Below are 16,240 nucleotides of genomic sequence, written 5' to 3'. Positions count from 1 at the left end.
TTCCCAGAAGAACTCTGGATCTGAGACTGTTTCAAAATTCTATTACCTCTTTCTGGAAAAGAGGAGGATTGATGTGGAAAATGGTGGAAGATTATAGGAGATAAGGTAGACCTCAGTAGACATGATCTTGCTACACAATATCATCAAAGGGAACAGTGACAGTCATTCTAAAAATATATATGGCAATGTAATCTCATGTTTGGTGATTATGAACAAACTATGCATGTGTCAGTCAGACTTTATAAAATGTGAGTGTGGGAAGATGACTTCTCCTTGATCATTTGAAGAGAATTTCTGTCTGGTCTACACAGTATTGTGTAACATTTTGGAACAAAAATGCATCCCAACATTCCTGCACTAGAAGCCAAGGTGGAAAAGATCTCCACAACCACCATGACCTTGCCTTTGGTGCTATGGTAAACAGGTAGGAAAGTGACCCAGACACTGCAGAACACCAGCATGCTGAATGTCATGGACTTGGCTTCATTGAAGGTGACAGGAAGGTTTCTGGAAAGGAAAGCCAGTGTGAAGCTCACAAAGGCCAGGCAGGCCAAGTATCCCAGGACACAGTAAAAAGCAGTGACTGAACCCTTGTTGCAAACAATGATGATGTGACCATGCTCAGACTGTGCATCAATATCAACAGAAGGAGGAGAAGCTCCTAGCCAGATGGCACATACAATAATTTGAATGAGAGTACAAATGGGAATGATGTAGTTAGTTGCCCTTGAAATAAGAAAGTACTTCATCATTCTATGAGGGGCTGTGATTCTGAAAGCCAGAATGACAGTGGTTGTTTTGGCCAACACAGTGGAAATAGCCACAGTGAACACAACTCCAAATGTGATTTGCTGAAGGATGCAGGTAGCTGAGTTTGGATGGCCAATGAAGAACAAGGGGCAGAGGAAACAAAAGATGAGTGCGATGAGCAAGATGTAGGTGAGAGTGCAGTTATTAGCCTTAACTATGGGAGTTCTGTGATGTTTCACAAAGACTCCAAGAACCACAACTGTGAGTGCAGCGAGGCATAAGGCCATTAAGGAAAGAACCATCCCCAAGGGTTCATCATAAGAGAGAAAGATACGAGCTTTGTGAATGCAGTGATTCTGCTCTTGGTTAGCATATTGTTCCTCTGGACACTGGACACACAATTCCACATCTGATGGAGAAATGAAGCTATTAGTGCAGCTTCAACAATTTTACTGTCAGGATATTTCATTTAAGTACATAGAAGTGTTTCAATATGTGAATCTGTTTGCTGCCAATACATTGAAGATCAGTTAAGGGCAATAACATAATTGATTTCAGTAATGTTTATTGTTAGTATGGAGAATGAAAGCTACCAACCTTTTTGTCTATTTTGCTATACTGTTGTGATCATTTATCATGGGTGTATATTTTTTAAATGTGTTTATATGTAATATAAGAAATGCTTCATGAACCTGAGAGTAATTTGGATTATGAGGTTCAACTATGAGGTTGAGAATAAGAACTGACGTTTACATGATATCAATTTTTTACCAGCAAAAATAAATAAATCATATCTACTTTTGTCTCATTTTGACTATAATAATACAATGTGAGACTTTATCATAAAAGGCTGTAACCCTATCACTGAAGGTAAGATGCTCTCTAATACCCACCTTAATATGTTTAGAAAATCTGATTGCAATTTGACCAAATGATTACATAATTGTAATCAGGGATAATATTTTTTTCAAGATTTGAAGTCTTTTATATGGAATAATGCTTTAGTTATCAGCCACTATTTAATTTGTTTCAGGGTATAGGAATTTAGCTTGCTGTGAAGAGAATGTGTTAATCTTAGAGAGTATTTTTGTTTTGTTCCCAGCACCAATGTCAGGAGTATACAAATATCCCTGTTGAATTACTGATGCGTATGTTATGTGTAGTACTTCATGAATATCAGAAAAGAAATGGTTCGTTACCTCCTATTATATGGGTTTGTGGAATAAACTAACTTCATGATACTTAGTGGGAAAGGATTTAATTGCTAAGTCATCTTACTGTCCATAAAATACTTTAAGGACTTCTATTCAATTATATAAGTTGACACCCTAAAAAAAGGTGATAAATGCATGGCTGTCAATTGACTTTAGTAAATCCTGACTAGTTATTTGACAAATATCGGCTATGCAACACCATGTGAAAAATTGTGGCTAATTCCTTTCAGGACAAAACCATTTTAATGTATTCTATTGTGGAAATATTAACTACGTGCTCTGTATACTAATATGGAATAGAGAACTCCTAATATTTATACATGGTGTGAAAACAGTGATTCTCACTTTCCTCCATTCAAATAACATTGAACATTTTTTAAAAGTTTCTACTATAATAAAGACATAAGTTTCTGAAAAATTTTTTTTAAAATAAATGGATTTGTTTCATCAAAAAGTGTCTTTATTATACAAATCTCCTATCTTACTCTTAACAGTTTCCAATAAATTTAGAAATTATCATTTACTTTTTCATTAGTCTTACAAAGGACTTTGATTTAATTCCCACTAACCACGTGCATTATTCTGTATTCCATGTCCTTCTGTAGTTTATAGTTGTTCATAAACTTATGTAATGGTACATACATCAAGACAATATAACATAAATGTTTTAAAGATTCTTGAAATACATATATTTTGAGAGAGAATTAATCACGAGAAAAGATCTTCTCTAGAACACATTAACACTATATTTTTCTTATTAAAACTGTTTATTTGAGCATATGTTATCTACAATAAATTTTTGATGTGTCAAAGATATATGACAAGTTCTACTTTTGTCTTAATAAAGATATTTTCAGTTATTGTTTTCATATAATGACTAACTTGGGAAAGTGATACATATTTTTACCATAGTGTTCTATTTTAGAACACTTCAGCATTTCCTATATGGGTTCCAGTTAATAATCCATTTGAAGATCCTATCCCTGCAGGAAAAACTCACTTGTCTCATTAGAAATTTCATTTTCTGGGCAGGGACTGCAGTCAAAACAACAGGCTGGCATTCCATTCTTCCAGACTTTTCTAAATCCAGGACCACAATCGGCACTGCACACAGAGGTTGGCATCTAAAGGAAAAAGAGATATGTCCTGTTAGCAGGTGTTTTACTTACCCCTTCTGTAATTGTGTTAAGTAGGCATGTGATATGAATGAGTTTATTTTAAATAAATCAACGAAGTTACTGGATTTTACATAGTACATTGTATGACAGTCATCAATATAAGGAAAAAATTGTGGTAAAGTTGAATTGTTTCCCATCAACATGAAATTCAGGATGAAGAGGTAGTAGTGTCTTGTATGCAACCAGTGCAAATATTGCAAGCTGGTTATTTTATTTAATTCTCATCTCCTTAACACAGAGTACATTATAAACACACAAATAATCCTAATAGAGAGATTATCTCCATCAGAATAGTCTCTCGTCATATATGTGAAAAATATTTTTAATTGGTAATTGATGTGGAGTGCCCAGCTTAGTGAGAGCAATGTTCCTTGTAGGCAGTGGTACATTACACATCATGAAGAAAAAGCCAGTAAGCAGAGTTCCTTGAGTGACTTTGTTTAAGTTGCATTATTCAGACCTTGTCTTCCCTTGATTGTAACTCATGAGCCAAATCTAACTTTTCTTCCTCACTTTCTTTATAGTTAGTGTTCAATTACATCAACTTAGTATTCAATTATGTGTAAAGGCATACAAAACCAGGGAAATACAATCTCAAATATCTGATAACCAAAATAATGTCAACAACATTAGGACAACAAATCTTAAGAAACTAAGTGGAAACAGAATAAACCAGCTGTATATGATCACCACTATTGCATTTTGGTGAGGAGATGCTGAGTTCCTGTATAGTGAGCTGGAAGATGGAGGGTTTCCTAAGAGAGAAGTCTTTACAAAGCTGGTAAATATGGTGAAAATTTACATGGCTTAAAATTATTTCCTAAATTAAGAAAGTCTTGGCATTACAATGACTCTGGTGATGGGTGTCTATATGCTGCATTATAATTTTGCTGATACTGCGTGCTGAATTTGCATCCTTTGTTTCTTGTGCCATTTGATGTTGCCATCACAGAAATAGTACACACAGGATCCTGTGATGGTTTCCAGGAATATGATTAAGCACAACTCTCCTTTTAATATTTTGTTTTGGTGAAACAAGATCTAAATATGTCGTATTGGTAGATTTCAACTTATTGTATAGATAAGGACAGACTAATTTCCTTCTTTTTATATATTTATTTTTAATTATGTGATTTAATACCTAGATTTTAAACACTGTTTTGAGGCTGAGTTGAAAAAAACACATTTTCCCATCTATATTCTGCTAATTAAATTTGAGGCAGAATATCCATTTCTTCTCTGATTTCAATAGATTCAATAGAAAAGGCAGACTAGCCATGAGTGGAAAGAGATTATCCTGACAATTAATTCAAAGAGTACAGATTAAATACATGTGCCACTACAAAACCTTAACCACATTTCTAGTTTTAATGGAAATCCTTTGATCCTCCTCTTCATACAGTAGAATGTCGTTAGTAAGTTTACCATAGAAAACTTTACTATTACAACATGTGTTCTCTTAGTTTGTCAGGTTTTCGTTTTCCTTTTAAAAATTCTGAATGAACTCTATATTTTATTAAAAGTCTTTTCTGAATGCTTTTGGATAGTAATAGAGTTCTATCCTTGAATTTAGGTTTGTGATGTTTCACACTTAACTGATACGCATATGTTGAACCATGGAATAAAGTCATTTTTGTGCAGCTGTAGCTTTTTGTATTATGAATGCTACGTATGTTTCCAAAAAACCTGCTTGTACTACAGTGTCTTCAAGTAGCTTCTTGGAATCTGTCCTCAGTTGGATTTCATTTGTAAATTAAGACACCAAGAACCAATAGCTGGGAAGGACCAAAACATTCTAGTTTTAGCCTTCCCAGGGCTTGGAACCATGAGAAGGAGGAAGGGAGAGGTCTGCCTGCTGGATACTTGGAGTGCCAACAGAGGAGAGGCTGACTCCCATAAGGTAAAAAATACAAGGAAAGTGCCCCAGACTCTGTGCCAAGAAAACCTGCCCCAGAATGCTGTCTGATTGGAATTACGTGCAGCTAAAAAGGAATATAGAATTAATAAGTAATAAGTAGGGATTAACAGCATGGAGGTAGGGCAGTGACCCAGCATTTGTGCTCTTTAATTCATAAGAAAATATAAAGTCTATATGTGTGTTTCATTGGCTAACAAAAATCATTGAGGCAGGTAGCAAACCAGATGCAGGATTAATTAATACATATTACAACACAAAGGACCTGATCCTTCAGTTGGGATGTTGAAGTCTGTTGGAAGTTCTTAATCAAGATTCAGGAATGTCCACAAAAGATAAAGGCAGGAAGACGATGGTCTTAAAACCCATACCCAAAGTGACACACCTACTCCAACAAGGCTACTATTCCAAATAGTGCCAATACATGGGTGAAGCATATACAAACCCTCACATTCTGTGAGTGCGTAAATAACAAAATTGGACTTTTAACCATAATTTTTTTCTTTTTTTTTCTTTTTTTTTTTTTTTTTCTGAGCTGGGGACCGAACCCAGGGCCTTGCGATTGCTAGGCAAGCGATCCATCACTGAGCTAAATCTCCAACCCCTTAACCATAATTTTTTAAAATAAATTTTTGTGCAGTGCTATGATTGAGAAACAAAATGAGACACCTGGAGACTTAATATGATCATGGTGCATGATATGAAATTTCGAATGAATCAATAAAAATTATGTGAAAAATAAACTAGACTCTTTTTTATGATTTTTGAGTACAGGTGGCCACAAACATTCAAATATCAATAAAAACATTCTGTATATTATATTTTAGTTGTTATTTCAATATTCAATATTTTTCTAAAGTGTTTTTCCTGTCACTCGAGTGGTGTTTATACATTATTTTGATCGCTTGTGTTCATCTTAGTATTAAATATGATAGAGTTCTTATAATGACTTTCATAGTGCTCATTGTTTAGGTATGATTTTTGTAATTGTGTACATCCTGAAATTTTTTTGTCTCCTTTAACTACAAGGAATAAATTCAATGGATACAGTAACTGAGTTGGCAGTTACGTCTCTAAATGTTTTAAATATATATTTTTAAATACTACTCCTTTAAAAATATAAATGGTATGCTACATGGATCAAAACTTAGGAAGCTAAGTAACAAAGATGGCACAAGGTTGGACACATATATCTCCCTGAGAAGGGGAAATAGAGTAGACATGGTGGGTGAGTGGGTTTGGGGACTGAGTGGGAGTGTGATGGGATGAGAAAGGAAGGGGAGGACTAATAAACAGGTTGTTTGGAGAGAGCACTAAAATGGGGGTGGCAAATCTGAGTCATGCTAGAATATTAGAGCAATAGAAACTCCCAGAACTTTATGAGGATAACCATGGCTAACCCTCCTAGAAAAATGGGATATGGAGTCTGTAATGGCCATCTCCAAAATCCAAGAAAATTTTCAGTGTTGGGATTGAGACAATATCCTAACCACAAATCCATAACCTACAATTTACCCTGCCAAATGATGTGCAGGAATAAAGATATAGCAGAGGATGAGGAGATAACTAACCAATGACTGGGATAGCTTGAAAATGTTGCCAAGAGAGAAAGCTCACCCATGATGCTGATTAAAAAATTCTGAAATATTTGCATGCAAGAATCTTGCAAATCATCATATGAGAGAATTCAACCAGCCAGTGATGAAACCATTTCAAAAATCAATGCCCCCAATATATTCAAAGTTTGGGGAATCTTGGATAAGAGGACAAAGAACTGAAAGAGCAAGAGGGATCAAGGATACAAGAAATCCTACATATCAACTGACCTGGAACCCAAAGTCACAAGAGTCTGAACCACATACCACAAAAATTCACAGGACTAAACTACATCCTCTAAACATGTGTAAACTTGTGAAGCTTGGTCATTATATGGGGGCACCTAAAAGCAGTAGCAGGTCCTGTGTCTGATTTTGTTGTCTGCCCTTGTGATTTTTTTCTTTTACATTTTGTCTTTTCTAGGATTTTTAAATTTACATTTTAAATGTTATCCGCTTTCCAAGTTTCCCCTCCAGAAACCTGCTATTCCATCCATTCTTTTCCTGCTTCTGTGGGAGTGCTCCTTTACTGACACCACCCACTCCCACCCGCTAGCCATGACATTACCCTACACTGATGCCTTGAGCCTTGACTGTACCAAGGGTCTCTTCTCCCACCAAAGCCCAACAAGCCCATCCTCTGCTAAGCATGCAGATGGAGCCATAGGTCTGTTGGTGTGTATTCTTGGGATGGTAGCTTAGTCCCTGGAAGCTCTGGGATGTTTGTTTGTTATTATTGTTCTTCTTATGGGGTTGCAAACCCTTTCAGCTACTTCATTCCTTCTTTAACTAGTTCAGTGGGGACCCCATTCTCAGTTCAATGGTTGCCTGTGAGCTTCCACCTTATATTCACTTTATATTTCAGGTTGTGGTACAGCCTCTCAGGAGACACTTGTATCAGTCTCCTGTCAGCATGCACTTAGCATCCTCAATATTGTCTGTGTTTGGTGTTTGTATATGTGATGGATTCCCCCAGGTGGGGCAGTCTCTGGATGTACTTTGTTATGCACTCATTGATAAGCAAATATAACCCCAAAAGGTCAAGCTAGGAACACCCAAAATACAATTTAAAAACCAAATAAACTCAAGAAGAAGGAAGACCAAAGTGTTGATGCATCAAAACTTCTTAGAAGGGGAAACAAAAATACCAAGAGGAAAAAATATGAAGACAAAATGTTGAGCCCTGTGAATCTTACTACCTTCTCTGCTGCCTCCCCTGGTCCCATTAGGAGAACATGAAACTGTGCCTAGTTGTTGTGCAATATGATATGCCAAAGTAAATTGATTTATGATCGTGGGCTCCCCTTTCTGAAGAAGGAAGGAATATTGGATGGGAAAGAGGGGAATAATAGGAGAAAGACTAGAAGTAGGAGTAGAGTAAGCAGTGTAAATTGGTGTTCAGATATAAAGATAATAAATGAATTAATTCATTAACTACTTTCATTTAAAAATGAGTTTTGCTGGTGGAACCTGCTGTCATGCATGGAAGGACTTCCTATGGAGTTATCTCTTGCAGCTTTCATATCCTCCCTTTGTTCCACAAAAAAAGTTAAATATGTCAAGAAATATTTCATTTTTAACATTTATCATTTGCTTTTTAAATGCTGATACTAGACAGGTATCCATACCCCATATTAATTTGAAAATGTAGGGCTACAATATAATGAATATACTATTGATAAGTATAGTGTTTCCTTACTTGTATTGTTCCCTTAGGTTTTACATTTGATCTTTTAATCATGCTCCCTCAGTCACTGTGATTTTCATTTTTTCCTTGTTTTAATCTGTGTCATCTTTTGAGGTTTCTAATTCTTATGTCTTGTCTTCATGTATTGTCATGCTATCTTGAACGTGGAATATTCATTTTGTCTGTCTTTTCACTAATGTATTTATTTGTTTTATTTTGTTTTCCCATTTCATATTTTAGTTTGAAATTTGCTCATTATTTTATAACTCTCTGCATGTTCTTTGTCATATAATCCTACAGTGTTTAATAAAATTTTGATAAATTCATTGTATTCTCTAAGAGGTGGTTACTTCATTCTTTGATTTTTTTAACATTCTTATAATCATTTTTGATTCTTTTTTTAGTATAACCTTGGCTATATTCCAAATTAGGTTTGTGACTCTAAGGTTTGAATCATATTTCTCTCATGTTTTTCTGTTTTTATTTACTAGTTTCCACAATGGGATTATGATATATATGAATAGAACACGGGTGGGATTTAAAAAAAATCTATAGTTTTTCAATGAATGTGTTAGTAAGAGTCAAGTAGGGCCTGGTGGAAAACACAAGAGATTTTAATGCTATCTTTTTTACGTATATCTAGCTCTGTAACTTTACTTTACCCTTTTATGTTCTTTTTCCTAAGAATGATATTCTTAATTGCATTGGGAAAAACATCAACAATAAATTTTGTACACTATGAGCAAACTGGAAATCACTTCATTTCAAGCACGAAGACTTAAAACCAACTTTGTTTGGGGCATTTTCAATATTACACATTAAAATCAAGCACAACAGAATGCATCCCTATACTATATGTAGTATGTATATGAGATATTTAAGTTTAAAATTTCCTCAAAAGCAAACTTTATTGTTACCAATTCTTCCCCATATTGAGAAGGAAACTATGCATGTCCTTGTTTGTTTGAATGATTTATGCCATAATTAATGAGGCTGAAAAGTTTACCTTAGTCATCTTTATCTTTCACAAGGTATGAATAAGGGCTATCAACAAGCCTTAGCTCTCTAAAACAATTGTTACCAGTGTAGAGGACCCAAACTTGATTTCTAACCCCCACTGAGTAGTACTGAGCACTTGCAAATGCTCTGAGATTCGAATACTCTTCAGTCATCCATATATACCCAAAATGGTGGTGTACCACAGATATACATTCATTAAAACAACACCCATATTTATATTTTAAACAAACCAGGAAAAGTAAGATACAGTTCATAAAATAAAATTGTCATAACATGTTTATGTATGGTTAGCTAGAGGTGTTGGAAATTTAGGACTTTACTAAATAGACTTTAAAATTACATAATAAAAATTGGTGACTTGATTATGTCGAATTTACAATGAGCCAGAGATTTATGCATATTTTAAAGAGGTTCATTATAAGACTAGAAGTCACTCTGTAGTAGTAAAAGTAGCACTAATAGAATTGCTCCCTTTACTGGAAATAATATCAAATTGTTCTGTAAAACTATTTTATGTTAATGGTAAAGACAAGAAACAGGTTCTGATATGATGCAACTACATGATATGCATGTTAGAAACTCTCAGTGAATTATTAAAAACTCATCTGAAAAAATAAAAAGAAGAAACATAGTTTAGGAGGGTAGAAATTGGTCTCTTGCATGACAATCATTACATTTTACCAGATTCAAGGAAGGTAGGATACACATTCTTAACAGTCTAATTTAAATCAGTACAGTTAGACAGAACCCACCTGTATACTTCCTGTGGACCACTCTAAAATATTTTCACGTAAGTGTAGCTGTTGACCTTTTGGAAAATATGGACTAAATATTCCTATTTTTACTTTAAATCCAAGTCCCTGTGGAAAATTCCAATTATAGAAAATGTCATACTCTTCCTTCAGTTTGTTTCTTTGATTCATATTCACAGTGTCTCCAACAGGATTTGTGAATTGAATCTTGCTCAGAAAGGGATAAACCTGAAAGACAGGCACCATACTGTAAAATATACTATATTCCTTAATGTAAGAAAATGCATTCTTGTTTCATCTTAAAGGCAACTTTATTGAGAGTATGCTGGTGGAAAACCTCAATGAAAACTAAGGGATAAACAAAACTATAATGTTCCTGTAATTTCAATTATCTAAGAGGAATTTAGCAAAGAAGCACAAACATCATGCAGACATCAAACATGAATTTGTAGTATAAAACATGTGAACATATGAAAAATAGACAGCCTGGATTTCTTACAGAGTTATATACAAGGAAGAAGCTCACACTTACTACACAAACATACACATATATGCTCAAATACACATATGAAAATACAGATACCCACAGAGCCAGAATATGCATCAAGAAAGTCAAACCAACACAGAAACACAAAACATAATTATACAGGTACACACATAGAAACACATGCAAAAACATGCACAAAAAATATACATAAGTAGACAAAAACAAATACTAACACCTTCACTGAATGACGTTGGCACACAGACAAGTTGATGCTCTCATAAAAAGACACACAGACCAGGATAGAGAAATGATTAAATGAAAGAACTATACAGAAAACACACAGGAAAATGTGTGTTTGCTGTGATAAATATAAGTAAGAATAAACACTTAGACAAAATCAACCATACAGAAAGTAATTGAAACACAGTCAAATTTTTTGTTCTCTGACACAGACAAAAAATATATGTATACAAAAGGCACACACACACACACACACACACACACACACATCTGAATCATCTATTACTATGTATCTCTCTACATCATCTGTATGTAGACATAAACATAGATGTAGAAATGAACACAGATATTCAAAGAATATACAGTAACATATATCCACACACATAAACACACATAAATGCAGTAAACTGAATTCTAGCACTATTTCCTGTGTACACTCAGAGTATCAATAAAAGAACATACACAAAACCACACAAACCAAACAAGCAAATATAGACACATGCATTGATAAATATAAACAGGAATATAAATTTAGACAAAATCAACAATACAAAAAGTAATTGAAACACAGACAAATATATGTTAACTGCCATAGACTGACATAGATGAAGATACAGAAATACATATATGCGTCATCTAATGTTACCTGTCTCTGGTTCATGTGTATGTGTATAAATACAACTATACAGAAACAGAAAAATACTAATATACACCCACATACAGGAGCACACAGGCGTGTAGTAACCTGAATTTAAGCAGTATTTTCCCTGTAAATAATCTCAGAGCAGCAAGTTATGTCCCTAGACTACAATGGGAACAAAAAAAAGGTGCAATCTCTCGCTAAAACAATCACCTACAGTGATTAGAATATATTTGGCAATTAATGAATAAGGTTCAACATTGAGTGGATTCATAAGGAAAGATTGAATATGTTTTCAGTATTATAATATGTGAGGGGTTGGGCTTTTAGCTCAGCGGTAGAGCACTTGCCTAGCAAGCGCAAGGCCTTGGGTTCGGTCCCCAGCTCCAAAAAAAAGAAAAAGAAAAAAAATATGTGATTAAATTCAGGTGATCTGAAACAAAATTACAGTTGTACATTTACAAATTATAACTTCTATTACATTCCCATTACAATAGACTTTCAGACTAATAATAGAATTAAATGAAGAGTGGGAAAAGGGTTCATAAATCATTCTATTTTATAATATATATTCTAGTACATTTGGTTTAGGCATCTAAGAGAGTCTTAAAGACATTGATAACATGAAACATCATATAATGGAAGAAGTACTACCTTCTTGCAGTTATAATTTTGTTCTTTATAATTGTCAAGGAGAAGATTATCAACATTTTGTAAAGTCATCTCATGGAGTGCATGGGCAAAAGCATACACAGCATTGTATATTTCATAACTCCCTTCAATAACGGCCATATCAAAAGTATGTGTCATTAGCCATTCCAATGAGTGATTAAAGGAGCAGTTCTTCAGTGTCTTACATTTATTTTCTAAGATTTTACAATTAATATACATCCATTCCAGCTTTACCAAATATTCATCTGAGTATTTGAAAGGGTTCAATGTCTGAACAAAATATTTAAAACCAGAAATCTCACTGTGGCGGTGTCCAAAGCCAAAAGTTCCATATCCATTATCAAATGTGAAGTCTTTCTTAAAAGGAGTGACATCCCACTGTGAGGTGGTGACCCATAGTCTCTGTATACCTAGAGATTCCCACATTGTAAAGCTCACAGCTAACGTACTCCCTGTATCACCATAAATGATAACAACATTTGCGGATGATGTCATAATTTGGCTGTAATACAATTCAGCTCTTGACATGTATAAATTCATATTGACTGGAATAATGTTGACAAAGGCAAAGCAGACTGTATTTTTTTCCATCTCTCTTCTCAAATAAGAGAGAAAATGTGTTCCTTGATCATTGTCGGGGATGGCCAACCCTATCCAGTTCCAACTGAAATGAATTATGAAGGAGACGAGAGCAAGGGCTAGAGATGTATCATCAGAGGCCATCTGATATAGATGAGGAAAATTTTCATGATCACACAGAGCAGGATGAAAGTGTCCATAAGTAAGCTGACGGAACTAGAAGACAGGAAAGTATCATGAGGTAGAATGAAATCCTGAAAAAGTATAAACACATTTTTGTAGAGTTCTAGAAATCTGAGCTATCTATCACTTCCCTCATTTCAATTTCATATGAGAACATGCAGAAGCCCCTACAGAGACTCTGAAAAGTACCCTTGAACCACACAGATTTGATTAGGCCAAATAAGGTCATAATGGCTTCAAGATATGTCTGATTTCATGAATTTCCACCATGCCCCTAATACAGACACATGTACACATACACACACACACACACACACACACACACACACACACACACACACACACACGCATGCATGCACATACACATTTACCTGCTGAAACATGAAATTGTTTAGGATTATATGAAGTGTCACTGTTGTTTCCCATTTTAGTCCGCTAAGTACCACTCCACACTTGATGTCTTCTGCACAGATAAAATTAGGGAGAATTTCATGATTTTGTAAAGCCAAAGAAAAGAGACTATTGTATTGGGATTCCAAATAACAACTGTCTTCTGAGCATTTGAATGCTAAGGACATATTTGGCAAAATATCAGGGTTGTTGTTGATTTCATTCATGGAAAAAGCCAAGGCGAGAGGATACTTTTGGTTTTCAGTAGGTATTCTGTAAAAGGTTACAGTGTTTATAAGGACAGGACTTTACAGATTTCATTTGCAGTCAAAAGAAGGACAATCCTGTACTGCCTTTATTGCCCTTACCCTGAAAGACTGAAGTGACCAGTGTAGTGTGTTTGACATAACTATAGAAGCTAGAAGCTCATAAAGCCTTGAAATGTTGATTGGAGTCCATAAGTGAGATGTACAACTCTCATATTCTCACAGAGATAGTTTTTGCTTCTCTTGTTTTAGAATATTTGCTAATAAGATAAATAAGTCACACTTCACTTTGACCAAATGGAAAAAGTGGTCACATATTCTTCTGAAATTAGTGAGAAATATGAAAAATACATGGTATATGTGAGCCATTAAGTATATGGTATTTTTATGAAATTTCCTATAATGGCAAAGTCAGTAACAGAATGACAATTGAGTTCAGAGCAGTCTTTTAAGGCAATGCTTGGCTCACGTAGCTAAAATTCATTTTCATTAGTAGGAAATACATTTATTATATCCCCACATAATCATCCTTATCTTAAATCCTCTTTTTTTTCTAAAATGCAGTTGCAATGGAGTTATACAGTTTTGTTTATGTTTTTAAAAAGCATAATAACTCGTTTCAGAATTATTTAAAACATCTGACTAATCAACATTAAATATATTACTTCTTTACTACTTTTCACTAACAGCTAAATATATTTATTTCAGTTAGAAACTGCACATCGGTCGTGTTTTTATATATTAAAAACAAAACTTTTAAAATATTGATTATAAATACACAGAAAAATATCTTTAAAATTTTTAGTAACACACTACAGAAGTTTGAGACTAGTACTTGTAAAAATCAAACACTGACTCCTACATATTAAACATTAAGAAACATACAGTAATTGAGTCATTAGAGTGACTTTGTGGTCTGAAGTACTTTCTCTGAAAAAAATTATCAGAAGTCCACAGAATCAAAATGGAGATAGTGCCCAAACTGCTAAAATATGCAACTATACTTTGTAAAATTACTAAAAAAAGACATAGGTGCTAAATATTAAAATTTTCTGATTTAATAACAGAGAGGTAGGAATAATAATGAGGTAAAAATAATAAAGCAAATATGACCTAAAACGCAACTTCTATATCCTTATTTTATAGCATTGCCAACCATAGTATGTCAAATTGTCACCTAGGTAAGTGATAAGGGAAGTAACTAGTCACTACTACTAGTAATATATCACTTTTCAAAGAATGAAAACATGTTCTTTATAATCAGTACATTTCCTCTTTTGTATAGAGAGAACTAGACTTTGTAAGACATAAAACCCAGTGAAGTTATACAGATCAAAATATGAAGTTCTCAGAAAACAGATTTCTTACATCAATTCTTGATGCAGCTTTAGTTCATAAATGGGGACCAAACGGAGGAAATTTAAGAAAGTAACTGAAAGCTATATGAAAGCCCTTTACAGCTACGGGTGTTTTCAAAATTAGTGCCTCTAGCATATGCCATAGAAATTATACTCTGAAAAGAGGACTCTATGGCCATTTTTCTAAACAAATGTAGGATAAACTCACAAAAATTTGATAGTGTTTCCTTGGTTAAGAAACCATTGACATCTATGCTATGGAACCTGTTTAGGGGAGGATATATGGGGTAAATAAAGGTTGGAGTTTTTTTTTATTGCCCAGTTTCCATCCCGGTATGTGGGGAGGCTGATGGCAAAAACATACCCTAGGTCAATTTAAAGTGGTAATAGAGCATTACATCTCTAAAAGAATTTGTAGTTCTTTCTTGTTTGCAAGTTGATAACATAGTACAAAATATCTTTGGCATTGCTTTTCTCTTCACCCTCAGCAGACTATGGAAATATTAATCATGTCATTTATATGGAAAATACAAAAGTACTTACTGTATATTCGAAATATGACTGAAATACTTTTTTTCCACAGGTTGTTGCACTGCTAGAATAAAGAACATACAACCTGTTCCCAGGTTTCTATCCTGGTATTCATTCTTCTTCATACTCCAAAAGCACCTGGGATAAATAAAACTAGCCACAAGGAGTGGAATGTTCAGGAGAAAGAAGAGTAAAATGAAGGTGAGCATATTTTTTCCTGCTCTGAGCCTGGGCAGTATTGATAGTTAATTGCTTCACAGATCAGCAAACAAGTAGCAGTTATCCCCATCTTCTACACTGGCCAAGAAGATGCTATACCTGTATTCATGTTTCCTTTTCTACAGGTGTTTCCTCATCCCTGAAGAATCTTTGACAATGTCTCATGAGGAGCTTCATTTGATATCCACAGTGCATGTGATAAACTTCTTTGATATATATAGATGAAAATGGTGTAACTTGAGGGCTGACATCACATGTTTGTGGAAATTAAGGTCCCTGGAAAGATTCCAATTTATGGGAGTTTGGTCCCACTTCTACCCAAAAAGAATCTGTTTATTTGAATTTGGTTAATTAATCTACTCTTTGACAGGTATTAAGGGTTGAGAAAGAACTCACAAATTCTGATGTCAGGGTTATAAACTGGCCATCGCGTCACATATCCTCGGGGAAGTATAAGCAGTGTCATGTTTAAAACATTCAATATCCACTGAGAATTAAGTATTGGCAATCCTACAGCAGTGATATGTACAGAATATCTAAACAAATCTGTGCTATGTAAGCACA

At 34.4% G+C, this 16,240-nt stretch overlaps 1 protein-coding gene across 1 annotated transcript; it reads right to left on the bottom strand.

Moving 5' to 3' along the window:
• Positions 1 to 239: 239 nt before the first annotated feature.
• On the bottom strand, positions 240 to 15,666 carry Vom2r17 (vomeronasal 2 receptor, 17). The gene is made up of 6 exons (NM_001099491.1): positions 15,470 to 15,666; positions 13,284 to 13,575; positions 12,133 to 12,945; positions 10,112 to 10,339; positions 2,965 to 3,088; positions 240 to 1,159 (listed from the first exon to the last, which is right to left on the bottom strand). Exons 1-6 carry the CDS (start codon positions 15,664 to 15,666, stop codon positions 240 to 242), a joined length of 2,574 nt encoding a protein of 857 aa, NP_001092961.1.
• Positions 15,667 to 16,240: the final 574 nt, after the last annotated feature.

The sequence above is a fragment of the Rattus norvegicus genome, chromosome 1 (assembly GCF_021556685.1).
Source record: "Rattus norvegicus strain SHRSP/BbbUtx chromosome 1, alternate assembly SHRSP_T2T, whole genome shotgun sequence".
Lineage (NCBI taxonomy): Eukaryota > Metazoa > Chordata > Mammalia > Rodentia > Muridae > Rattus > Rattus norvegicus.
Note: the sequence above shows the minus strand (reverse complement) of the source record. Positions and strands in the feature narration are given on the sequence as shown.

Bases quoted from the DNA above. Each gene is read 5' to 3' on its own strand.
- Vom2r17 (NM_001099491.1), bottom strand. From the start codon at position 15,666: ATGCTCACCTTCATTTTACTCTTCTTTCTCCTGAACATTCCACTCCTT. The intron at 10,340-12,132 runs GTAGTACTTCTT...CCTGTCTTTCAG, and splicing joins AAAATTATAACTGCAAGAAG to GTTTATCCCTTTCTGAGCAA. The intron at 3,089-10,111 runs GTGGGTTCTGTC...TTTTTCCTTTAG, and splicing joins GGTCCACAGGAAGTATACAG to ATGCCAACCTCTGTGTGCAG.